Genomic DNA, 12,000 nt, shown 5'->3' with positions numbered 1-12,000 from the left:
GCAAACATTTAACTTCCCTTCATGTACATTTTAAGGAATTTCTCTTTCAAGCCATTTTCATTCATAGTTGGATGTGAGTGGCAATACATTGCTGTTATACTGAGGCAGAGACCTGTCTACATCTTCAGAAAATAGTATTGCTATTCTAAACCAATCTAATTTGTCATCGCATATACACACTCAACAGATAAATCCCATTCTAAATCTATTCTGTATGTTGTTTTTAAATGAAGTTATTTATATATATATATATATATATATATATATATATATATATATATATATATATATATATATAGTAATTAAAAATCAGTTTGCTGTTTGCTGAGAGAGAGAGAGAGATAGAGAGAGAGAGAGAGAGAGAGAGAGAGAAAGAGAGGGTCTATTGAGTTAAATTCTGATCATTTGATGACGAGACTTCCTCTACCATCCTCTTTGGTAAAAACAAGTCAAGGAATGTTTGTATAACTTAGCTTTAATATAGTGAGCTTTTAGGAGACCACAGATTATATCTGGCAAGATAAATGTTGTACTTTGCTAACATATCCAGTGGGTGTCAGCATTACTCTTTGAATTTACTGATGTCCGATTTAGTTAAAAAGCAAAGCAGCTTTTGAATATTGCTGGCTGGTGTAAATTAGAAAATTACAGACTATAATAACTTTAAACTGTTGTTTGACTGATTTAAATTTTTTTCCTTGTAAGTCACTAGAGTATTTACACAGACATTGGTATTTTGCTCCCTTTATTTCCTTCCCAAGCTTTGAGTTAAAGAAACCTATACTGCTGCAATATAATCCCATGAATTAGATTCATAGACACCCAGACAAAAAATGCAGAGTCCCCCTTGAGCTGTTGGTTGGGGTATTCCCAGCTCTCAGTATCTGACTGACTCCGATGCACAGCATCTCCCTCTTCAGAGGAATATTCGTTTTACTGCATCTCTCACTCACTCTTTCTCTCCTGCTCTCTATTCCTCTCTTCCCCCTCCTTCCCTTCTCTGCCACTGCTGCATCACACTCTCTCCACTTGTTTTCTACAACCTTTCTTCCCTTTCAGACGCCGCTCTCAATCTCAATCTTCTCCCTCTTCCACTCTTTCTCTGTTTATACAGAGGAATGCAGTATGTGGAAGTCTGTGGCTCTTTGGCTGTTGATACTTGCGACTCTGCTCCGGGGTGAGTGGCTTTCATTGGTGCTTTGAGTGATACTGTGCTCGAACAAGTGTGTGTTTTCTGCATGTGCTGCATGTAGGTTACTGTATGTGCTCTTGCATGTGTTGTGCCACCGAGAACTCTGTTCCTAATAATTATGCACTCAGCAGCTCATTTCAACACCAGGAGAGAGAGTGAGTCTGTTGATGTGCAGCCAGACAGAGAAAAAAAGGATTTATTTTTCTAATGGACAAGCAACAGGATGAAATGCAATCATCTTTACTGCAGATCACATAGAGATAGATAGAGAGACAGAAAGAAAGACAGTGAGAGAGAGAGAAAGAAGAGAGAGATAGAAGAGAGAGAGAAAAAAAAAAAAAAAAAAAAAAAAAAAAAAAAAAATATATATATATATATATATATATATATATATATATATATATATAGAGAGAGAGAGAGAGAGAGAGAGAGAGAGAGAGGTGATTATGAGGCCACTTGTGATGGGGATTTACCATATGGCTGGAAATTATGGACACTATAGGGACTATTAATCTGAATACCATCTGTGGAGTCATATTGATATTAATTAAGGTCTAGTAAATGAATATAGATTTGACACCATATGGTAAGTGCATACGGTAGGTGCATTAATCTTAGACCATTTAGCACTCCTGTATAGTTACTGTTTGCCTGCAGAACAGGCATTGTACAGCTATTCAAAGTGTGTATTAGTTTTTTTTTTACTTATTTAGTGTTCCTCCAATGAAAGGTCCCTCCACATCAAAGTGATTGCCTCATGGAGATTGAATCAAAAGTGAATCAAAGCATTTGGTGAAGTTACAGGGCGAAAAGAGGGACAGTTCCCTGCTCTCATTGTCGTGAGTGCTGTGTGTGTCTGTCTTGGGTGTTTTAGTGTTTAATGGCCTCACTATTTCCTGCATGAAATGAAACTGACATTTTCACAGTGTTGGGAAGTACTCTGACTGTCTGTGGTGATCAATCAGGGATATAATTGATTAGGAGGAACAGGACTTTTTCGCTCTGGTCTTCTGCCTTCATTCCTCTCTTTCTCACATTTTTATTCTGTGTTCTCTTCTCGTGTCCTGTGTAAGCCGCTCTTCTATTTATCACTGTGCTCCAACATAACCCTTTCCCTTATCCCTAAAAGCCCACCCTTTGTTTTACCTCAATTGGAGTATGTCTACTCTCCCTCTGTTGGTTTGTTTCTCCTTCTCCTTCAATTTCTACACCACTTTTCCCTAAATCTATCTATCAATCATTGTAATTGCACAATTTTTCTGCTATTCTGCTCCGTCTTTAGTGCTTTCACCTTGTCTTCCCTGACACAGCTTTCACTTTGTAACTGTCACTTTTTGTCTTGCTCCTCTTTTGTGATTCCATTGAACTCCCTCCCCCTCCCATATCCAGTATCAGTGCAGGGTCCTCACCAGCGGTTTCTGCTCAGGGAGCTGCTCAGGGACTACAACCCCATGGAGAGGCCGGTGGCCAACGACTCCCAGACTCTCACTGTTCAGTTCTCCTTTACTCTGATGCAGGTCATGGATGTGGTACGCATGGCATAAATGCATCATAAACATAATTATACACCCATACAATACATTTAAACAAGACTCGTAATATATCTCAATTCACTACTCACATGCCTACATGTACATTTAAAGAGTTCTTGGCCACTGTAATTGTTCTTCCTCTGTGTACTGGCTGTGAAACGATCTCCTCCAAATGCAATTCCAATGTAGAAATGCATTCTGAAGTTCAGCTGAAGCTAATATGAGACTTCATCAGTCTGAATCAAATAGTCAAATCGAATGGTTATCTCCCAAACTTGAAGAAGTAATTTCAGGATGTGTCTCAATGGACAGTGTGTCCTTGTTGAGCTGCAGCAGAGGGATAATACAATGAGGGAATTTTATGCTGGAAAGACTGTTACTTTGGAAGATACTGACTTGATTTTTCAGACTGTTGAAGGCTTATGTTAGCTATAGTTAATATGTATATTTTTGCACAGATTGAGGAATGCGGATTTTGTCCCCCATCACTTAAATTGGAATCACATTAGAAAGGGATCTCTCTCTCTCTCTCTCAAACATGCATGAATGTAAATGTTACATTATTGCCAAACCTAAATTAGATATTTTGAATAATTTCACATAAGAGAAAAAAATAGATAATCACAAGATGAACCTTTCCTTAAATCATTAAATCACCTATTCTCGTATATGTTTTGTTATGCAAGGATGAAAAGAACCAGATCCTCACCACGAATGCCTGGCTGCAGATGGTGAGTATAATGAATAACATTAAATGTGATATTGATCTGCGTAGTAATAATCCTTGTGTACCCCCCTCCCGCCCACAATCTTCCTGGTGCCAACAGAACAGAAAGCATACATATCTTCTGTCGCAGACTGAAAACTCACCTGTTCACACTGCATCTTAGCCCATAAATTTATAAAAAAAATGTCTCTATCTCTATCTCTTGTTCTTAAAATGTAGCACTTGAAGCAGTTTTGCTTGTGTAAGGACTGTTATGTCCTTGCATGATTCCTGCAATTTTTGGGTATTATCTCCATGGTTGAGAGCACTTATTGTAAATCACTTTGGATGAAAGCATCAGCTAAATAAATGTAATGTCATGTAATGCAAAATATGTTGTGTTTAGCGTAGACTGAAATTACAATAAAATCACAATATGGAAAGTCAGAATGACAGTTCGTGTCTTGTCTATGTATATCTTCATGTTTTTGTTCATATGTAAAACCAGTGTTGTTCTTGTGTCTCCCAGCAGTGGTACGACCACTACCTCCAGTGGAACCAGTCAGAGTATCCTGGAGTTAAAAACCTCCGTTTCACTTCTGACCAGGTCTGGACACCTGACATATTGCTTTACAACAGGTATGTGTGGTATATACACACACACACACACACACACACACACACACACACACACACACACACACACACACACACACACACACACACACACACACACACACACACACACACTTGCTGCTGCTGAGCTCTAATCTATCTCATCTGTGTGTTACTATCCTCCAGTGCTCATGATAAGTTTGATGCCACGTTTAAGACCAACGTGCTGGTTAACTCCAGTGGCTTCTGTGAGTATCTGCCTCCAGGTAAGTTTTTATTAATGTAATCAGCATCTTGTCTTCAAAACCAAATTACATTTTCAATCATTCTGCAAACATACAGTACTACTCATGCTGCATCAAATTAATCCTAAGAATGTTTATTGCAATCTTCACCTAATTCCAAATGGCTGCACCAAACAAAACTTTTTTACTAGTTTCTTTTTGCCTCATTACATCTTGGGACAATTTTACTTGACTTTGCTATTTACTTTCCGTTCACTGTAAACTATTTCCCCTGCTTTTTTTTCTTCCAAGGAATATTTCTCAGCACATGTAACGTGGATGTGCGATGGTTTCCATTCGACATCCAGCGTTGTGAACTGAAGTTTGGCTCATGGACATTTGATGGTTGGCTGCTGGACATCCAGATGAAGGAGGCAGATGTGTCAGGATACATGACCAATGGAGAGTGGGACCTAGTTGGTAAGACAGGCTGCAGAGTCCCTGGAAGACAAACAGTGTTGCTTAGTAACAGTGCTTACATTTCTGCCACGTATAGTCCTGTATGTGTAATTAGATTTTAGTAAGTTGGAGTATACCTTATGGACATTTTATTGAATTAAAATACAATGCAACAATTTAGATCTATATACTACACCTGTCATCCTTGATTTTCATAGTGAGATCTTTCCCTCTACATTCTATCTCTGCTGTGTTCATTCAGTTTTATGATGTGCTTCTCATTTCACACCCTCACTTGTGTTTTCTGCATTATAATGCCATCTCTGCTTCACCTGCGTCTGTCTCTGTCCCCTCAGAGGTCCCTGGAGGGCGTCATGAAGTTTTCTATGACTGCTGTGCAGAGCCCTACCCTGATGTTACCTTTGTGGTGACGTTACGAAGAAGGACCTTGTTTTACGCTCTCAACCTCCTCATCCCCTGTGTGCTCCTCTCCACCATGACCCTGGTGGTCTTCCTGCTCCCCGCCAACTCAGGGGAGAAGATCAGCCTGGGTGAGGAACAATAAGAGTAGGGTGGAGAAGAGAAGAACAGGGGTCGGGGGTGATGTTATAATAAGAAAGGTTTAGAAAATATGAGATTTGGAAAACAAGAGGTGCATCTGCTATGAGACAACATATGTCTTGCTGCATATTCTTTACTCCTTCCTTGTGAAACGATGGGCTTATTTCACTCTTTTAGAGTTTCTCTTACACTCTTCTGTTTCTTTTTCAACATTACATGACTTTCAATCAGCTATGCCAAACTTTTGTAATGTGTCATGGGGCTTAAACATGGGGCTGAGTTGGAGGGAGGGAGAGACTGAGAAAAGGCAAAGACAGAAGGGAAGATAAGAAAGACTAAAATCAAATGAGTTTTCCTAGGGGTGTCAGAAAAACAGATAATGAGGGCGAGAAGTCAAGTGCACCATACCAAATATACTGTTCCACTAAGGATTCTCTTTTCTTTTGTAATTGCAAATTGTAACTGGTGTCCTGTGTCTGCCTCCAGGCATCACGGTTCTGCTTTCTCTGACGGTCTTCATGCTAATGGTTGCAGAGATTATGCCTGCCACTTCAGATTCTGTACCTCTGATAGGTCAGTTTCTTTTTGTGTGTATGCACGTGTGTATCTGTTTGTGTTTCTTTGGGGTTTTTTTGAGGCGGGGGTGGGGACTGACATAGTTCTCAGCATACAGAGTGTCAGCAACCTTATAAGTAAAATGTGCTCCCCCGTCTGTCTCAGGGCAGTACTTTGCCAGCACCATGGTGATCGTCGGGATGTCAGTAGTGGCCACAGTCATCGTCCTTCAGTTCCATCACCACAGCCCCAACAGTGGACACATGCCACGTTGGGTGAGTTTAAATAATTATAGTATAATAATAAACTTTATTAATGGAGCACCTTTCTAAACAATATTCAAAATACTTTACAACAAAACCAAAAAAAACACTAGTACAATAAATGCTAAATAAAACAAGAAAAGACAGACTTACAGTACTCATATTATGCTTTTGGGCTTTTCCCTTTCCTTTATTGTGTTATACATCTTTTTGTTCACGTTGTAGGTTTACAAAGTGAAAAAGCCCAAAGTCCTCCCCAAAGGGACTTACCATCTCCAACAGAAAACACTGTTCACAAACTGCTCCAAACAGCTCTATTGTAGTCCAGCCTTTACTTCCGCGATGAATGTGCGTCACTTTGTAACGTTATAATCGCTCTAGCTTGCTGCGCGGCCCTGTACGCCACTGCGTCTGGACTGGCTGGTAGTTCTGACCTAGGTACTGAGCATGTGCGACTCCCAACAAAGATGGAACAGAAGTGGGATGCCTCACTCTGTAGCTAAAACAGAGAGCTCAACACACAGGGTGAAAAGAGGAGCTGCAGCAATGTGCAGTACAACAAATATATGATGTTTTTTGAAAATTAAACCACATAAATTCTGGTACAACCTCTAAATACAATTTTGAACCTGAAAATGAGTATAATATGAGCACTTTAAAACAAACTGGATATAAGGGATAAAATAAGAGGAAGCCAAAAATCAGGGTAAGCTATACAATAAAAGTGATTTGAGAGGTGGTTTAAAAGAGGGCTCACATTCAGCTAAGCAGATCTTCTCAGGCTGATTTTTTCCAGAGTCTCAGGGCCTTAACGAAAAGCTTGAACACCACTGGTCTTTATCTTTGACTCTTGGATGGCCAAGACGCCACCACTTGAGGACTTGACAGTTCAGCAATAAAGCTACTGGTCATGCACTGCTTAGAAAGTTAATAGTAAATTGTATTTAATCAATTATAAAGCAAACAGAAAGCCAGTGTAGAGTAGCAAAGACTAAACAAAGATAAAATAGTATCCCAGATTAAATAGTATCCCATCTCTCAGTTATATCTGAAAGCCTTGGGGCTGAGTTTTACATAGCCTGATAGTTGATCAAGGCAGGTGAAAAGTGCACTGCAATAATGTGAAGATGTGACAAAATTAAGGCTTGTATGAGATTTTCAGTGTCTTTAAAACCAGATCTTTGCAATGTTCCAACAAGTTTAGTAACAGGGTGATTCAAATTTCAGCTAGAATAAAATGTTATACCAAGACTTAAAACTAGAGAGTTAATGTGCCACGATGATAATACTACATGTGGTTGAACCTGATTAGCAGTATTTTGAAGGCTAATAAAGACCATAAAGAATCCTTTATGCTCCTCTGGCGTGTGTTTATGTGTATCTGTGTTCTTTAATTTTCTTATTAGTGTTTGTGTCCTTGTGTGTCAGGTGCACTTGGTTCTGCTGCAGTGGGTTCCATGGTTCCTGCGGATGAAGCGTCCAGGCGAGGGAGTGGAGCCGCCTCTTTCCAACTGCCAGACAGACCCTCAGAGCAGAACCCTGTCCTCTCCTACCACCACCACCACTACCACCACCATCCCCACACCAGTGCCCCCCATCCACCCTCAGAGCCTCAACTCCCTGCAGGCTAGCCTGGCTCAGCTCAACCACCCCCTGTCACACCCACCGCCCCACCGGCCCAACTCTCAGGCTGTCATCCTCCCTAATCCCATCCACAGAGATCTCAGCCCCAATCCACATCCACAGCCCAACGGCCATCTGCTTTACATGGGCTTCCAGACCTTCCAGACCACTGCAGAACTGGAGCCAGTTCCGTGGAGCAGAACCACAAGTCACGGGAGGGGTAACAGTGGACTAGGTGGAGGGGAAGTAGAGGGAGCAGCAGGCAGACCAGCTGGAGATACACCTATCCATCACCACCTCCAATCTTCCAAGTTTGGGAGCCCCCCGCATGAAACTCCACTATCCCCAGACCCTGACCCATCAGGCACATCCTCTGGACCCTGCGGCGTAGAGGCTGGGCCCGGAGCAGGGACATCAGCCGCTATACTTACCCACAGCGGTGGGATTCGATCTGTGGCAGTAGAAAACCAGCTGCAGGCTCTTCTGGTGGAGGTGCAGTTTTTAGTCGAACGCGTTAAGGAGCAGGACCGGCAGCTCAGTTTGGCAGAGCAGTGGCAGTTTGCTGCAGCTGTCATCGACCGTCTGTGCCTGATGGGATTCAGTGTTTTCAACATTATCTGTACCATTGCTATTCTCATGGCTGCACCCAACTTTGGGGAAGCACTATCAAAAGACTTCATCTGACAGACCAAAAACAGAGAGAGTGGGAGACTTTAAGGCATAATGCAGATAAGTATTTGTTGGAAGCACAATTGCTGTTAATGACAATGGTACATAAAACAAATATTAAATATTTCCTATTCATTAAGCTGTGGTGGATTGTGGCACATGTGGAGTGGACTTCAGAAATGTTATGACACAATTTTTGTGTGTGCCATTTTTCATGATAGAATATCCACGGAAGAGGATTAGGAACACATGTTAAAAAAAAGTTTTGAATTCTGAGTTTAAAGTCAGAATTTTGACTTTATTCTCAGAATACTGACTTTAAACTCAGAACTCAAATAATCTTTTTCACATGTGGCCCTGATCCTCTTCCGTAAATATCACATTTACTGTTCACACATTCTTTTGGCAATGGTTTATATGGAAGTTTGATTGATGTGTTTCTACTATTAGTGGCACTCTAGTCCAAGTGAAAAAATTTGTTTCATGCATTGATAATTTTAGTGATTTTTATTTCCAACTATTGGACTATCAACTGAAATCTCCAACAAAGCATCACATGTTTTATTGGAATATGGATGATGGTTTGTGGATTTTGATTCTTTTAAAAAAAAAGTTTGACAGTTAAATAAGAAATACATAGTTTTTGGGAATAGTTTTGTGAATGAGGATCCTAAAGAAAACGAATGAGGATCCTAAAGAAAACCGATCCCAGAATTTAGGTGAAAACTGGGAAGCATGATTTTGCTAAATTTGTTTTAAAGTATTTGTACTGCTGTCATTGGATGCTACATGAAGCTGCTCAGTAGAGAAACTGGACAATGATGTGCTGCATGTAAACCTGAATTTTCTGACAATACAGACCAGAGTTTCTGTGTGCTCTTTTGTTACACGTTTCCCCAAACACTATTTATACTGCGGTACACACATTTTGTTACCACTGATGGGTTTCTTTGCAGAAAACTTTTTATTTATTTATTTCAATTCAATTCAAGTTTTTTTTTTCCAATGTTTCCTTTTTAATAGGAGGTCATTGGGATCAGTATGTTTCCACATGAATATACTCTTTATCACAATAATACGGCCTGAACATCATGCATGTAATGGGATGATGACATTGGTGATTCAGTTCCACCTTTAACAATCACATTAGCCTCACGGTACACTGTAGTGGTCTCTCTTGTTTCTGAATATGGGACACACTTTGACAGTAACAGCTAGAACAAATATTTCAAATATTTATTCAAAATGTGGAACAATGTTGTCCTTCAGTGCAAACATAGACAATTCAGATTGCAACATGTGAAAGAAAGAAGGGATGGCACACACACACACACACACACACACACACACACACACACACACACACACACACACACACACACACACACACACACACACACACACACACACAGTGTATGCATAAAAATATAATCTCTATGACCCTGGCTTTGAATGCCAATCATTAACATTCATTTCACAGAACACTTTGAATGCCAATATGTTGTGACAGCGAGCTGTAAATATTGTAAAATAAACAGCCTTGTCTTTTGTACTTTCTAGACATGCATCAAATGTTCTATTCTTTGGCTCCCCTCCCTCCGATCGAAGTTTGAAAAAGATGCAGAAACAGAGGACAGGAGGAGTTAGAAGGTGAGGGGCTATGAGAGGAAAAAGAGCCAGAGAGAGGAAGGCAAGATGGAGGTAATGATGTGCAGCAATGAAGAGGGCAAAAGTAGAAAGCGACAGAAAGAGAGATGGAACACAGGGCTATGCAGAGGAACAGAGATGGAGAGGATGCAGAATGACAGAGAGTAGATAAAGCACAATGTGCTTGCATGGTTGATAGAAACAGAGTAGGGAGGGAAAACAATGTGCTGAGAAAGCAAACAGGAGTCAATAAAGTTTTTACTGATTGCTCATTTATAAGAGAGGGAGAGGAGGAAGGGGGAGAAGAGAGGAAGTGGAGAGGAGTGAATCCCTCCCCCTCTCTTCTGGGATGCTGCTGCTAAACTGTACTTAATAAGGGGTGACTGGACATATATTCAGAATTGGCAAAGAATGTCTATAAAGGATGTTGGCTCATGTAAAATGATTGAATATGAAATAATGCACACTTTACGATGATTGAATCTGGCTAATTGCTGTTTTGGCATGGCTGTACTCAAACCATCAGTCGAGGCTATTAATCAAGCTTTAAACGTTTTCATTGTAAGTACAGTATGCGCAGGCAGGGCAGTTTGGAGCAATTCAATGTGCATTTTAATGACCTACTGAGCCCTTTTTGTCTGTGTGACTGCCGGGGCTGCAGCGTTATAACACAGCTGAGAGATGCAATACAGCACAGGTAATAAATCTAAGATACTCCCCTCCTCCGGTGACTCGGTCATCCACATGCTCTGTGTCGACAGATCACGCAGAGCTGTTTGTTCAGAGGAGAAGCAAACCGACTCGTACAAAACTGGAGCATGATGCAGTGAGCAGGAGAGTGGGATGCAGAAATGTTTGGTTTCAAGGGGCCACTGCAATGTGTGGCCGCAGTTGTCGCACCAATTTGCACCCACATCCACATGAAGCAGAGCAACTGCAAACCTACTCACCCATCAAGCGGTGAAAGTAAGGACCCTGCTGCTAATGCAGTAACCACACATACTCTGAAAGCTCTCTTTGTTTCTCTCACACACACACACACACACACACACACACACACACACACACACACACACACACACACACACACACACACACACACACACACACACACAAAGTTCACTTTCACTGCTGCTTGTGCAGTGCTGTCAGTTCAGCTCTGTGTTTGCCCATGTGGGAAAAATAAAGAGAGGGAGAGAATATAAAAGAAGGGAGTGTGATAGCTGATATATTCTGTATTTTAATAGTTAAATCAAACTATTGGAATGCAAGAGAGCTATGACTAGGCAATAATGCAATATTTTCTTAGTTTTAGTGAAGATGATGAATGGGAACATCCCAGATAGAGAAACAATCAGAAACAGAGACAATCCCAGTCTTACTGACTTGCACCATGTACAGGGAGAACATGCAAATACCACACAGGGTAAACCAACTGAGCCATCCTTAATCTTAATATTTCAGTTCTCCAATGTTCCATTTTGAAATATCGAAATCTCAATTTAAGATACACGTCGGCAACAAAATCTTTAATTGTTTTGGTTTATTTTTTTAAATTTAATTATCCTTCAAAGCTACACATCTTTATCTTCCTCTTCCCCAAAATTCAGATGTCCCAAAATAAAATCCCAGACCAACAACAGTCAATAGATATTAATTACTGGGTGCAGGCATTCGATGCAGGTCGATATGGAACTGACATTTCATTGCCTGTTGGGTAATTGTCTCCCAGATCTCATTACAAGATGGAGATGGGGAAAGAAGGGAACACAAAGTGAGAGTGTAAAATTATCTCCAGAGGATAAATCTCACTCTGCTTGTGTGTAACTTCATGTTTTTGGCAGTCCTTGACTCTCAACTCACACCCACACACACACACACACAAACAAACAAACAAAAATAACTTTGCATCAATAAATCAGTTTATTTAAAAGAATATGTTACAATTTATTAC

The 12,000-nt window shown here is 40.5% G+C and overlaps 1 protein-coding gene across 3 annotated transcripts; it reads left to right on the top strand.

Moving 5' to 3' along the window:
• The first annotated feature begins 908 nt into the window (after nucleotides 1-908).
• On the top strand, nucleotides 909-9,958 carry LOC120561626 (neuronal acetylcholine receptor subunit alpha-7-like). 3 transcript variants are annotated; one of them, XM_039804785.1, is made up of 10 exons: nucleotides 909-1,177; nucleotides 2,582-2,721; nucleotides 3,411-3,455; nucleotides 3,963-4,069; nucleotides 4,232-4,311; nucleotides 4,582-4,749; nucleotides 5,085-5,279; nucleotides 5,776-5,862; nucleotides 6,010-6,119; nucleotides 7,536-9,958. In XM_039804785.1, the coding sequence occupies exons 1-10, from the start codon at nucleotides 1,126-1,128 to the stop codon at nucleotides 8,412-8,414; spliced, it is 1,863 nt and encodes a 620-aa protein (XP_039660719.1). In that variant the 5' UTR covers nucleotides 909-1,125; the 3' UTR covers nucleotides 8,415-9,958. The 3 variants fall into 3 exon arrangements, with proteins under 3 accessions (XP_039660719.1, XP_039660718.1, XP_039660720.1); XM_039804784.1 differs by having other exon boundaries at nucleotides 3,960-4,069; XM_039804786.1 differs by lacking the exon at nucleotides 2,582-2,721 and having other exon boundaries at nucleotides 1,133-1,177; nucleotides 3,960-4,069.
• The last annotated feature ends 2,042 nt before the right edge of the window (nucleotides 9,959-12,000 follow it).

The sequence above is a fragment of the Perca fluviatilis genome, chromosome 7, assembly GCF_010015445.1.
Source record: "Perca fluviatilis chromosome 7, GENO_Pfluv_1.0, whole genome shotgun sequence".
In the NCBI taxonomy this organism is placed as follows: Eukaryota; Metazoa; Chordata; class Actinopteri; order Perciformes; family Percidae; genus Perca; species Perca fluviatilis.
Note: the sequence above shows the minus strand (reverse complement) of the source record. Positions and strands in the feature narration are given on the sequence as shown.